Source organism: Mus caroli, chromosome 7, assembly GCF_900094665.2.
Source record: "Mus caroli chromosome 7, CAROLI_EIJ_v1.1, whole genome shotgun sequence".
NCBI lineage: Eukaryota > Metazoa > Chordata > Mammalia > Rodentia > Muridae > Mus > Mus caroli.
Window position 1 is genome coordinate 90,332,583 of NC_034576.1, and position 14,761 is coordinate 90,347,343.

The 14,761-nt window shown below is 34.7% G+C and overlaps 1 protein-coding gene across 2 annotated transcripts in view; it reads right to left on the minus strand.

The window, feature by feature from the left end:
* Positions 1-14,761, minus strand: part of Tyr (tyrosinase) — a 64,776-nt gene that overhangs the window by 38,429 nt on the left and 11,586 nt on the right. The window contains exon 3 of one of the 2 annotated variants that reach the window (XM_021167635.1): positions 6,005-6,152. The exons of the other annotated variant lie outside the window; for it this stretch is intronic. Within the exon in view, the coding sequence (XP_021023294.1) occupies positions 6,005-6,152 (148 nt within the window). The remainder of the gene's footprint in view (positions 1-6,004; positions 6,153-14,761) is intronic. 2 annotated transcript variants of the gene reach the window in all.

Genomic DNA, 14,761 nt, shown 5'->3' on the forward strand with positions numbered 1-14,761 from the left:
GAGAGAGAGAGAGAGAGAGAGAGAGAGAGAGAGAGAGAGAGAGAGAGAGAGAATGTGCGAGTGGGAGAGAGAGGTTGCAAGATAGAGGGCAGATATGAAGGGATGGGGAGATGAACAGGACTAGGACGCGTTATGAGAAATGTAAAACTCACAAAGAATAACAAGTAAAAGACAGAAAACAAAAACTAAAACGCATGCTCAACAAGCCACGGGGAGCAAGCCAGTAAACAGTTTTTCATGCCCTCTGTGTCAGATGCTGTGACCAAGTTCCTACCTCTAGTTGCTACCCTGAATGAATTCCCTTAGTGTTAGATTGTGACACAAGAGTTATAAGATGAAATAACTCCCTCCCAGAAATAAAAAAGCATAAGTATCACATTGAACCCAAAAAATATTGGGGTTGGGTGTGTACCTCGGTAACAAAGCACTTGAATTGCACAAGGTTATCAATACCATTCACAATACCACATGCAAACACACAAAGTATTGAAGCTATAACTTCATACAGATACTAATATTTAAACCATTTTCTGCCTTAGGAAGGTTATATAATAGCAAATAATGTAGCCAAGATCATAAAAATGGATAATTTCAAATCATGCATGTGTAGTACTAAATTATAGTGTCTTAATCATAAGATTTATGATCCCCAGGGATTCTGTTTTCTGGCAGTCTGAATCACTTAGTAGCTCTCTTGGATCTACTATTTGGTATTATTAAAGAAGTTCTTTTTGACCTTTGCTCTCTAAGTATGAAAGCTGAGGGCCTTTTCTATAGTCCTACTGCTTCTGCTTGACTTGGTTAAATAACCTTTTGCTATGTTAAGTAGTCTGCACTACCTCCTGGGAGCTGATAGTTTCCATTCCTCCTTATTTATTTATTTATTTATTTATTTATTTATTTATTTATTTATTTTCAGAAAACTCTGTGGGAGGATTGCCTTGCTTGTGCCTTTAAAGAGTTTGGTGCATGAATTTAAGATTCTTTTTCAGATTCCATAATGAAGGCCTATTTTTCTTCCTAGTGTTGCCAGTGAAATATTTAGGTTAACAATATTGTAATTCTCCTAATTCTAAATCACATTATCCTAAAAAGAGTTGAGAGATTTTCTTCATTATAGGACATGCTTAAGGTTACTTGTCATAACAACTGATTTCTTTATCACAAGATAGAGTACAATTCAATGTCCCTGGGTGAATATTTTATCTCACAACAAAATGTTATTGATAACCCATAGTGGCTGACTGCTCAAAATTATCAATTACATGACCCTTTAGGAAGTCTTAGTGGATGGTTTCTATGTGTAATGGACAGTATTAGATGCCAGAAGTGATCAATATATAGACTCTGTCAGCAGAGAGCTCAAGATTTACTGGGAGAGACACACATGAATCAATCTAACATAGACAAACTGTTTTAGGAGCTAAATCTAACAGGAAAAGCAGCTGGGGGAGTACGGTTGAATATGATTATAATGGTACAATAGCAATTGGTTATAGGGAATGAATTCTGAATCAGAAAACAAGTAAGCATTGTAAACTAGGTTATAGGCCAATAATAAGAAAAGCAACACACAGAGAGCAGGTTCCCCTCTGACATCCCATCTGATGGCAAATGCAGACTTGAAGATATATCTCTGATTTCTGAGATGATCCCCTTTCATAACCCTGATATTTCTACCTTTCTGAGCAAGCTTTGGCCTCCAGTCACCAATCTGCTGTTCATTCCTGAAATCCCAGGGACCTGTCTTGCTCCACTCTTCTGCCTGGACTACTCTGCTGCCAATTTGGTACAGCATCTCATTTGAGGGCATATGGTTCAGGCAACCTCCTTAAGGAAGCTAGCCCAGGGTACACTTGGTGAGTAGTGTGGAAGGAAAATACATCCAAGAAATCACTGCAGGAGAGGTAATTATCTGTAGCTGAGGATCAAGGCAGAATCACTATTCCTAAGATGCATTAGTTCATGTTTGCACTTAGCCAGGATTTCCTACCCTCAAACTGCAGGCTTCAGAGACTTGCTGAAGTCATGTTACCTTACTGGAGAGCACTGAGAAAATAGTAAATAGAGATGATGTAGCCACTTTTAAATATCCGCCTTATTTCTTATGAGAGTTAGTCTTTGTATGCTGTGTTATGATTTGTAAAATGGAGATACATTATACTGAAGAAGGTTCATTAACATCATTTTGTATGTGAGGAGACATAGGTCCTGAGAGGTCTACCAACTTTTCCAATCTCACATAAGATTCACTGAACATTGCCAGAATTTTCTCATGGGCTCTGACTCCAGAGCTAATGATTTTTCTATCACACACTTTATTTTTATATTTAGGTTCTGGAGTTTTAAATATGAACATCTTATCCTGTGAATACTTATCCTGTTTCTTTTCCTCTGCTCATTTGGCTCATCAGTCAGTCTGCTCCCACTGTCTTACCATTATACATAATAATATAAGACTAGGATTTGAGAATCAGTTGAAATGGCTGTTCTAAACTGGGAAGGAAAAATGGCAACAGGACCATCTTGGTCATTCTGGCTTCAGATTGCCAATGTTTTGTAGTTCATTCTACTTGAATAATGTCTTCTGTAGCAATCACACTACTTGGCTACTGTTAAAACAACCACTGTAATGACGTTTTAAATTTTCTCACTGGTTGAAGACTATTCTCTCTCTCTCTATTAATACATATACCTTATATTAAGTATTTTATGAAGCAGATTTATACCAGGTGACTTAAACTCTTTAATTCTGTCTTTTATCTGTAACGTAATGACATGGCACTTAACTGATAGGATCTGTAGATATGAAATGAGTCCCCTTATGCAACATACAAGAATTCAGCATACATCTCGTTTCTTACAAATGTTACTTGTGATTTCAATACTTTAGTAGATTTTTGTAATATTTGGAGTTAATATGAACTTTCTCTGACTGCAAACTTCTTTATGAGATTTGTTAGCTATAGCATGAACATTTTTCCTTCCAAGTTCCACCAATTAAAATTGTATTTATATTTCAAGAAGTCGACAGTCATAAGTATATTCCATAACTAGTGGATATTTCCATTGTGACAGTCACAATTTGAGTATTGTGAGTTCATAGGCTAAAGAGGATGCCTGTCTGTCCTTACTTCAATCGTGTTCTTTTCTTCACTTCCAAATGTCCGTGCCTATTAAGTCACAATTACCAAAGGAGCTACATTTTACTATATGTTACTTAATTTACATTATATAGCTTGGGTGGAAATAGGTGGAGATGAGAAATATATAGTGATTGCTACCTGCTCAAGTCTAATATGGCATATATAGAATATAAAAGTTACTGATGAATGTACAGATAATTTGATGTATGGGTGCAGAAGTGTGTTTGCTTTTGCTCATATAAACCTTGAGTTGTAAACTAAACAGCATAGCAATATCTTAATAAAGCTCCCTCTCTGCTCCCAAACATTTGTCTATGGTCTGTGCTACCCACCAACAATCTATTATTTCCTGGGGAAGTTATCATTTTCTCAAAGGTTGAAAATAGAAACATTTTTACCAAACTAAATCACATCAAAGTAAAGCATGGATTTGTAAACCTTAGCACAGACAATTTCCATAAGAGAAATTGAATATCAGCTCATATAGAAAGTTAATAGGAGCATTGCATGTAGAGGCCTCACCATGGCATGCTGTGCCAAATGGGCAGACATCCCAGAAGCCAAGGCTAGAGAGATATCATGTAATATATAATAACACTAGACAGCACTTTGAGCTGAATTGCCAGGAAGTCTTCATTAAACCAACCTGTAGAGAGAAGGCTTCAAAATAAATATCTCACCAGGAATCACTTTAATAAAAACTCATAAGAAATAAACATTTCTAATATATTTTAAGAGTCATAGGGAAACAAATGCCCATCTCCTTCCATTCTTTTCAGTTTTCAGGACTTATTCTATCATTCGTATTATTGAACAAGTATAGTCATCCACTTTGAGATATTAACAAATTGAAAAAAAAACTAATAAGAGTGTGTTTAACCACAAATCAGAGATTGTTCACTAGTATTTGTTTATGCTTGCCTCTCATGTATTAATAGGCATATTCATACATATTAAGACACATATGCAGTTGAAGTAGTAAATATCATGTAGCCTCCATTCCTCATTTTAAAATATAAATGATACTGTAAAACTCATCAACTGTAGGTACATTGGCATTATTTTAATGCCCTCTAAATTTCCCTTACCATGCAAGAGCTCACTACAATTTATTTTGTGAAAGAACAATAGGAAATGCATTCAGCCAGTTCTTCTACTCAATTTTTAAAATTAGAATATATTAGTTGCACATTCCAATGCTCCATTTATTCCCTCAACTACACATTACATGTTGTCATGCTGATTACTGGTTAACAAGTCATGACTGATAAAATAAAACTTGAACTAATGACTTGAACTATTGAGTCAAGATGTGTTTAAATAAACTAGTACTTTGATGATTATGATACAATGAATTAAGTTCTATAGGAAAGAGAAGAACACAAATTTCTGAAGACATAACATAACTCAATAAGCTCCCTGGAGAAATGGAAAGAATTGTATAGTGAGGAGTGAACGTAAAATAACCCTTGACTTCTAAATATTGGTACAGACCATCGTTCCATGCTTTTAACAAGCTCAGTTATGAAAAGAGTACAGGGAGTGCAAAATGCATTATAATTATTTCTTGAATAAACATTAATGAATATATAAAGTTAAGGAAACATCCTAAAATGTTTTTATGTAGTAATATTGAAAAAGTTTGCAAGAAATCTCCAATATCTCAATAACTTAACTCTGTTTCTTTATAGTATCATTTTTGGTATCATTTTTAATATTCAAACTTTTTAAAATAATGCACTATTGAAGAACAATTATTCAAATTGCTAGATAATAATATAAAAGCTCACTAATATAGAATATCATTAAATATTATTACTTCTACCACTCAGCATTATGACGAAAGTTATAATAATACTTCCATTGTATATGTACCCCAGAGGCTGTATGCTTATCATCAAGTTAGCCATAACTTATATGTGCTGCCTACTGTTAACACACAACTGTTTAGATAGTTTCATAGCTTATTTGTTTTTAATAATCTCTGTATTCTTCATAACATCTCCTAAAGACCATATTTAAAGATAAGAAAAGAAAAACTCAGTGATTTGCCTAAACTCCCATGGATATTTATCATTATTTATATTTATTTGCATCCAGTGATCCATGAGAGTAGTAACCATCCCCAACAGATTGTTATTTCTGTACAAATTCTGAAATAGTAAATATCAGGATATATTACAGCTGATTCTCTAAGGTCTAAATGACTAACACCGTTACCTAAGTCCTCTCACATCCACTTAGTTTGCTTTAAATTAGTAAAAAGATTAGTTCCAACCATGCAAATTCCTATGAAACAATAATATGTGTTCATCTCTTCCATGAAAACTGTCACTTTTTTCATCCTTCCATACACAGTAGATTCCCTATATTCATATTTTTACTCTTAACCACAAATGTCTACAAGCTTTCAAATTCAGAAATAGAACCACATAGCCTCATAGCCTATGAGGAATCCAACTAGTACTTGGGAGTTCTGCATCTACTGTGTAAAGTCAACCTGTAGCTATTGACTCTCTACTATTAGATTCAAAATTTATTCCTTTGTCCTAATCTAATATGAAATAAAGGATACCCTAAACTGTCCCAAGACATGGCTGTATCTGACTCCTGAACTTTTATTGTAGCTTAACATGAAATTTTCTATTTCCTTATCATAGCTTACACCTTACTGGTTTCTCTTCAGTAAATACTACTTTAATAAATCATTTGAACTTTTAGGATTAGTAAAGGTTCTCTCAAAATAGCAAACCACCATCATTTATAAGAATTGGTATGATAAAGTCACATTTGAAACACACATTGATAATACATTTAAATGCAATAAATGCATAATTTATGAGGAAATGTCAACCAACCTGTCCACAAAAGCATGATGAAGAAGAAAAATGGGATCGTTGGCCGATCCCTGTACTTGGGACATTGTTCCATTCATAAAGATATGTAAGGCATTGTGCATGCTACTTTGAGAAGGATCTGCTATCCCTGTGAGTGGACTGGCAAATCCTGTTGAAACAAAGGGAAATTTAAAAAATTAGTTTTTCTAAATGATTGAAAATCTAACTGATTATCTCATCTCATCTACAACTACAGAGGAAAATAATGATTTTAAGTAAAGGAAATCAATAAGAAAACTCATTTGATATTGGGATTCTGAATATTCATTCAGATCTCTTCAGAACTGAAAGATATTAGGTTTTGTACACTGTGTGATAGATTAAGCAGTGAGATAGGCTGGGCCAACATGGACTTCTTAACAGTACATCTCTCTTAAGTCCTTTGAATACTGAAAAGTCCAAAGAACCTTTGCAATAATAAGCATTCACTCTCATTTAAATATAAAAATGTACAAAATATATCAACAATGTATTAAAAAAATAACCCTGAGAGGCATCCTTTGCAGTCTACTTATATCCTCTTGCTTTCTGGTTCTAAAAAATATTTAAATTTTGGATCCTGGTTCCAGAAAAAGAACAAAATTTGTTGTCAACCTTATACTCATTCATCTGTAATTGTCCTAGGGACATCAAATCATAATGTTTTTATTTTTGTAGAATGTTCATTTCACAGATGATTGCAACCTGATCAGAGGAACAACAATATGCCCAGAAACTTAGAATACCGAAGATATAAGATACAATTTGCTAAACGCATGAAACTCAAGAAGAATGAAGACCAAAGTGTGGACACTTTGCCCCTTCTTAGAATTGGGAACAAAACACCCATGGAAGCAGTTACAGAGACAAAGTTTGGAGCTGTGACAAAAGGATGGACCATCTAGAAACTGCCATTTCCAGGGATCCATCCCTTAATCAGCTTCCAAACGCTGACACCATTGCATACACTAGCAAGATTTTGCTGAAAGGACCCAGATAGAGCTGTCTCTTGTGAGAATATGCCAGGGCCTAGCAAACACAGAAGTGGATGCTCACAGTCAGCTATTGGATGGACCACAGGGTCCCCAATGGAGGAACTAGAGAAAGTAGCCAAGGAGCTAAAGGGATCTGCAATCCTATAGGTGGAACAACAATATGAACTAACCATTACCCGCCTGGAGCTCGTGTCTCTAGCTGCATATGTATCAGAAAATGGCCTAGTCGGCCATCAGTGGAAAGAGAGGCCCATTGGTTGTGCAAACTTTATATGCCTCAGTACACGGGAACGACAGGGCCAAGAAGTGGAAGTGGGGGGGGGGAGTGGGAGGGGGGAGCGTGTGGGGGACTTTTGGGATAGCATTGGAAATGTAAATTAAATAAATACCCAATTAAAAAAAAGAAAAAAAAATTAAAAATGAGCTAACCAGTATCCCCCAGAGTGTGTGTCTCTAGTTGCATATATAGCAGAGGATGGCTTAGTCAGTCATCAACTGGAGAAGAGGCCCTTGGTCTTTGGAAGATTATATGCCCCAGTACAGGGGAATGCCAGGGCCAGGAAGCAGGAGTGGGTGGGCTGGGGAGCAGGACATGGGGAGGGTATAGGAGACTTTCCGAGCAGAAACTAGGAAAGGGGATAGCATTTGAAAGGTCAATGAAGAAAATATCTAATAAATAAAAAGAACTCATTTCAAAAACAACATCAAGTCCTTATCTCTGTATATTCACCGTAAGATCATATAATATTCTCTTCTGTCCTTTCTTGTCTATAAGGATTGGGGGTGGATATTTCTAAGAACTTGACATTATTTCATATGATTCAGAATCATCATACATATTACTTCTTTTCTTTATCATAGATTTCAAATAAAAGGCTTAGCATACTAAAGAACTGCACATGTTTATGTATAGAAACAGGGATTGGAAGATAAACCTGTTTAATTAAAGAGTTTAAGCTTTCCTATGCAATAGTTTATTGACTTTCCTATGTAGCAACATACTGTGCATCACTGAAGAGTATAGTCTATATAAGAAGAGACTTCAAGTTTTAGTTTTAATCATAATCATAGCATCAAATGAAAGCTTTAGAACTTTATTTCATGTTCGGTCTTAGATACTTTTAAAGTGTAACTTAATTATTTTTACCAGAGATATAAATATATTTTGAGGAATAATTTAGAGATATTGCAAATAGTATAAAATTTAAAGGTAATGTAGTTTTGAAGAGAACCACCTTAAGGATTTAATTGTGAAATTCATATTTAAGTATCAAAATAGACTCATATGTCTTAGTATTTTATAATTTCTTTTATGTGCCTCCTTAATTTATTACTACAGAATTATTAACCTAAATGTTACACATTCTATGGTGGAGATTTTTTCAGGTTGGTGAGTTTAGGGCTATTCTAGTCAAATAAAATTTATGTTGGTGGGAAAGAGTAAGGCAGGGAGATAAACAGAGAACATGACAGCAACTGTACATCATAGTGAATAGTACACATGGAAATTGCTAAGAACAAAGATTGCAAACATTCACAGCAAGGAATGTAAGCCAGGCAGTGGTGGCGCACACCTTCAGTCCTAGCACTTGGGAGGCAGAAGCAGGTGGATTTCCGAGTTTGAGGCCAGCCTGGTCTACAGAGTGAGTTTCAGGATAGCCAGGGCTACAAAGAGAAACCCTGTCTTGAAAAATAAAAACAAACAAACAAACAAACAAACAAAAAGGAATAGTAAGTATAAAAGACAGCAGACATGATGTTTAATTTTGTTTAGGTATTATATAATGTATCTACCACTATCAAAATATCATATACCATAAATATAAGTATTTTTTACTTGTCACCTTTCACCCCAATGTTTATAATATCTTTGTTTTTGAAATCACAGAAATTTTCACCTCCCCTTGAAAATGCTAAAATAAAAGTGGAAGCAAAATGATAGTTTTTGTGAATATAATTATACAAAGGGAATACACACACACACACACACACATATATATATATATATATATATAAATATGGGATTGCAAAGTACATTAGTGTCATAAGACCTTCGGTAACCTCTCAGTCTGATGTGTTTTAGACAATTATAGTAGAATACCATATAGCAGAATAATGACTGGCAAATAAATTCCCTTCAAATTCTCTGTGTTTTCAATTCTTCTGAGAGCCTAAAGCACTGTGTCTAGCTAGTCCTGTTTCAAGACCCTGCTGTAAAGGGCTAAGCAAACCTGGCTTTAACTTTTAGGTTACTTACCAGAAAGAAGTATAGTATTTGTCAATTTAGGTAACTATTTTTTGTTTTGCTTTTGTCATTGATATAATAGAAACTAGCTAAACACATTTCTTAGGATGTAACAGATAATTCTGATAGCTGGTATGAAAGCATCTAGCATCCATCTGATACCAGTGGTAGTTTCCTGAGTAATAATAACAGCTCTCAATGTTGTCAGATTTAGTTGATAAATGAGTGCCCAGTCTCAAAGCTGCTAACCAAAAATATGCATGCCTTTTCTGTGTGTATCCAGCAGTGGTGGGCAATAAGAAAGGCAGTCTTCTCATTAAAACCCAATGGACCATTAAAGTTTTATAATGTGGTATTTGCCAATGAAAATACTATTAGAGATTAAAATGATATTAAAATAAAAATAAACTATTTTCTATTTTACTTCTTTACAGTTCATTTGGAAATATAAGGGGAGATTATGGCTTCTGAAATTATCTTTATAAAATAAAAATGATTACTGTTAATTTCATTTCTTGTTGCATTTTGCTCTTTCCTGAAAGAAAAATCCCAATACTTTCATAAATCCAGGCATTCAAATATCATTCATGTACATGATCTGATTTTAGTAACAGGATTTCTTGATATTTGACAATATTGTTGTTCTTGTCCCAATTTTACTAATGATGAAACACCAGTTTAAAGAATTAATGTAATGCATCTAAATTCAAACTAGCATTTGAAGAACAAAAAACTTAAACATAACTGTGATTGTCTTGAAACCTGTGATCTTTACCAAATAGTAGGTTGGATTTCTTCAAAAAATGATCAGAAATGACTCAAAAATGAGATCAAATAATTTACTTTGACTTTTAATAAACAAAGAGAGTTTCAAATGTTTCTGTATTTAAAAGAAAAATATCCAACAGAGATTGAGAATAACAAAGATAATCTTCTCCATTAAACCTAAAATGTTACATATGAACTGGTCAATACACCTCAGACATCTCTTTGTGTAGTGTTCTTGAATTAGTTTGTACACTTGCAATGGTCAAAACCATTACAGGAAGGTACAGGATGTTAGGATGATATTGCTCTTGCTTGTTCTTAAATTCCCCCTGGACAGATCATCCAACAAGCCAGTAGGGATCATGTTTGCAACCTAGATTCCAAAATAACTCAAAGATCTTTGCAAAGGGCAGCAACAATTGCTCCAATTATTGAGAGTTGTGTCTTTAAGTCTCATAGGAATCTGTATTATTCCTATGAGAAATTTTAGGAGCATTTCACACGGATGACAAAAGGGAGTTTCAATTTGTCAATCCATAGTCTTTACTCTTTTATTTCTCCCCCAATTCTCCTCTAGAGATGTTTGGGTTATTTGTTTTAGATATTGATGTTTATCTCTGATACCTGGAGATTTGGATTTAATTGTTTTAGAATTGAACTCAGTCACTTATAGTCTTAAAAGCCCCTAAGTGATTCTAATGTGCAATCAGGGTTGAAGTTTCCTGAATTTGAGTAAATTGTTCTTTGTTTCCTGAACATAAACCTTCACTTCAAACTATTTTCTTCTGATCATAATATTTCCTTCAGGTGAACTTTTCCTCTTCTATACTTTGGTATCAAAAAAGAACCAATAACCATTCTACCTTTAAAATCTCGCTGTGTAAACTTATGATGTGAAATAATTTCTTAGAAGTAGTTGCTAATATTTTCTTGAAAATAAGTTTGCTACTATATTATGGCAGGTAATGCAAAGGCATTTTCATATGTATTTTCTTGTTTGATTAGACTCTTTTCTTTCCAGGATGTAGGATCATAGGTGATGTTGAACTTACATGGTTAAGCCTGCTCAGTTTTGAAGTGTGAAAAAACAAGTGACTAAGTTTTCACTAGAGAGAAGCACATTTAATTTTTTGGTTATATTTAAACTGGTGCTAATATTAAAATTATATCAATCATTCAACATGATTTGGAAATAGAAATGAAGAAATAAACAAGACAGCAATCTCATCTTAGTGCCCAGAGGGAGCTATGTGGCTCTTAGTCCCTTTGATTAATTTCTCTCTTAATTTATTCTCCTAACAAAAGACTTGGCAAAGGATTATGAGCATCACAGTCTCCAGATGACACAATGGTTTGGGGAGATTGTATTTAATGGCTAGACATTTTTAAGGAGTCACAATATCATTTTTAGCTGGGGTATAAAATGCAGCTCAAAAAAATGTACTTTCTAGGTGAGTCTTGAGGTATTTTGGACATAATCTAATTTTCATTTTTTTCAAAGAAGATGTAATCTTAAGCCATAAATGGAATTAATTTTCATTTTTATTTATTGGAACTCCTTTTTAAAAAATCATTCTCTCTCTGTTTCTGTCTGCCCCCCCCTCTCTCTCTGTCTTTGTGTGTATGTGTATATGTGTGTGTGTGTGTGTGTGTGTGTGTGTGTGTATGTGTGTATTATGTGGTGAAAATGTAGAGATACATTCCAGTAGAGATCAGAGGACAAGTTGGTATGTTGGGTCTTCCCTTAAAACTTGTTTGAAGCAGGATATTTTGTTTAATATTGTATGTGGAAATGATATGGTCATGAGCTTCCTAGGGTCCTCACATCTCATCGTGGGTGCAGTGGTATTAAGACTTCTGGCCTTTTGTGGATAAACAAGCATTTATTTTCTAATGCGTGTGCAGTAAGTATTTGGCTTACTGAGCCATCTCCTCTGCTATAGAAACATATTTAATTTGATTTAATACAACTGTCCAATTGTACCATTGTAGTGTAGTGCTTGGGGAGTGTTTTTCAATATGCAAATACTATGAGTGAAAAATCATGATTTGTTCTTTTTTTAATTTAGTCACAGATCCAGCACCACTACCTATAACACTCAAATGCTCTGGACCTCAAAGAGAAAGACACAGTCAAAAAGGGATGGAGCTTATCAAGCAAGGCAGCAGGTGCTGGCCATGACTTTCATGCATATTTAGGTTTTAGATTCCTTTTTTTTTTTTTTTTTTTTTTTTTTGGTTTTCCAAGACACGGTTTCTCTGTGTAGCCCTGGCTGTCCTGGAACTCACTCTGTAGACCAGGCTGGCCTGGAACTCAGAAATCTGCCTGTCTCTGCCTCCCAAGTGCTGGGATTAAAGGCGAATGCCACTACTGCCTGGCGATTCTTTTTTTTTTTTTTTTTCTAATTCTGGTTATTGTAAGTCATGATAATATAAATAAACTCACATTAATTCAGTACACTTTTTCAAAATTGTAGTTTTAAATTATCACCATAAGCATTAGACTAGTTTCTTGGAAATTTGGTAACACTAGTGTTTGTATATACATCTGTTTATTCTCCAGCCATGTTATCAATACACACTATTCACATAACTGTAAAACTTTCAGTATATCCATAATGCAATATTCCAATGCAAAGGTAATGGACAATGTATTCACTTAAATTTATTTCTGAAACTTGTTTTAAATTGTTAAATGTTTTTAGTGTTTAATGTTTTGAAAGTTTATGATAGCTATTTATACTCCTTTAAAGCCTGTTTTTGTGCGTGCAGAACCACAGACATACTATATTATACAGCAATTAATTACAAAAATATAACAACAGAAAAATAAAAGATCTCTGTAAGTAAATTTTTATTTATGTTTTCTTCTCCTTCCTATTCTTCAATTGTGGTTCAATTAATTGTGCCTAGTTAATTTGGCATAGTTTATATATTGTGCTAATACTCTGATAATTTATTAAATATAATGCTAATTATTTTTGAAACAAGCTTAAGTAATCAACCATGCCACAACACTTTGCCTGAGGCAACTCTTTTTGTTTGTTTGTTTGTTTGTTTGTTTCCCCAAAGCAGCATTTATTTACTCTTTTAAATCCAAAACATTTATTTTAGCAGTCTGGCATGTCATAACCACCCATCATGATTGACACAGGTTGACACACAGGATGCTGTCAGGGTACACAAGAACAATAGCCAAAAAGTTACAAAAAATAAGTCCACGATTCTTAATCACAATCCAAAAAAAAAAAAAAGTTACACATATCAAAAACTTCTGATGCATTACATTAAAAAGAAGGTGTGCACACATCATAATTTAAAGAGGCACAGCAAGGGCTGCTGAGACCTCACAAGAAGCAGTCTATAAAGCTAGTGGTGAAGGAGTTGTCACTGTGTCAGTTTCCATTAGCTGAAGGGAGGAGTGAGAGGGTCAAATTCATTTTTACATGCACAAGATGTATTGCTTAACAAAACACTATCAGCTTGTTTTAAATAGCAGCCATAGCCTGTTTGGCTAATTCTCCTTTCTATACTCAATTAACATCACCTGAATTTGCTAGAGATCAACAGACATAATAAAATGCCTTGTTCAGAACACACTTCTCTGCACAATTCAAAAAGGGAGCGCCCTGTGACTCAAAGCAACCATCAGTCCAGCAAATGCCCATGAGGGTTTATCTGAAACTGCTTCCAAGGGACAGAAGGGCAGATCTGAATAACTGTGCTGCCAATACAGATAGGTTTAGCACTAGATATAGTGATCGTGGCAAGGAAGAATCAGTGATAATGGGGGTGGTGGGTGAAGTAAGAGCCAGGGACCTGAAGGGTCTTCAGTTGCCTTTTCCTGCTTCATCATCCTGCTGGTCACTAGTGCAGAGGGTGAGGTTGCTGTGGCAACTCTTTATTTTTAGAATTTAAAACCCTGTGTTCTTGGTAGAGTTGGCTTTATACAGAGACAAATGAGTGTTGCTCAAGAATAACAAGAACTGCTCATACTTGATGCATTCAGTAATTTTACAACAAGATGATTGCTTTGATTTGAATGAGAATGGCTCCCTTAGGCTCATATATTTAAATGCTTAGTCATAAATTGATAGAAATGTTTAAAAAGGATTAGGACGTGAAGCTTTGTGAAATGATGTGTGTTACTGGAGGATAGACTCTGAAACAAACTCTCTCCCTCTCTCTCTTCCTCTCTCCCTCCCTCCCTTTCTCTCTCATGCCTGTGAATAAGAATGTAAGCTCTCACCTGCTACTCTAGTGGAATGTGTACCTGTCTGTAGTCATGCTCCCTGCTATGGTGACCACGGACCTGATCTTTATAACTGTAAGCCTCAGCAAACTCTTTTCTCTCTATGCTGTTCTAGAAGTGATATCTTCACAGCAATAGAGGAGTAACTAAGACAGTGAATCGTATTTTTATATTTTACTGGCATCTGAAAATTATGTATTTGATGCTCATCCTGATCTTGGAAAATGCCAGTCTCAGAAAATAAAGACTGAAGGGAATCATTGTGACATATCATGGGTTCTGTGTCTTTAAAATGTCAACGCTAGAATTTTATCCATAAACATTATTTATACTTTTTGAGGAATTGCAACTAGCACCTCATGCTAGGCAAGGACTCTACTCAAAGAATATGTTCCTTCTTCTATTTAACAATTTAAATTCTTTCTTTCTTTCTTTCTTTCTTTCTTTCTTTCTTTCTTTCTTTCTTTCTTTCTTTCTTT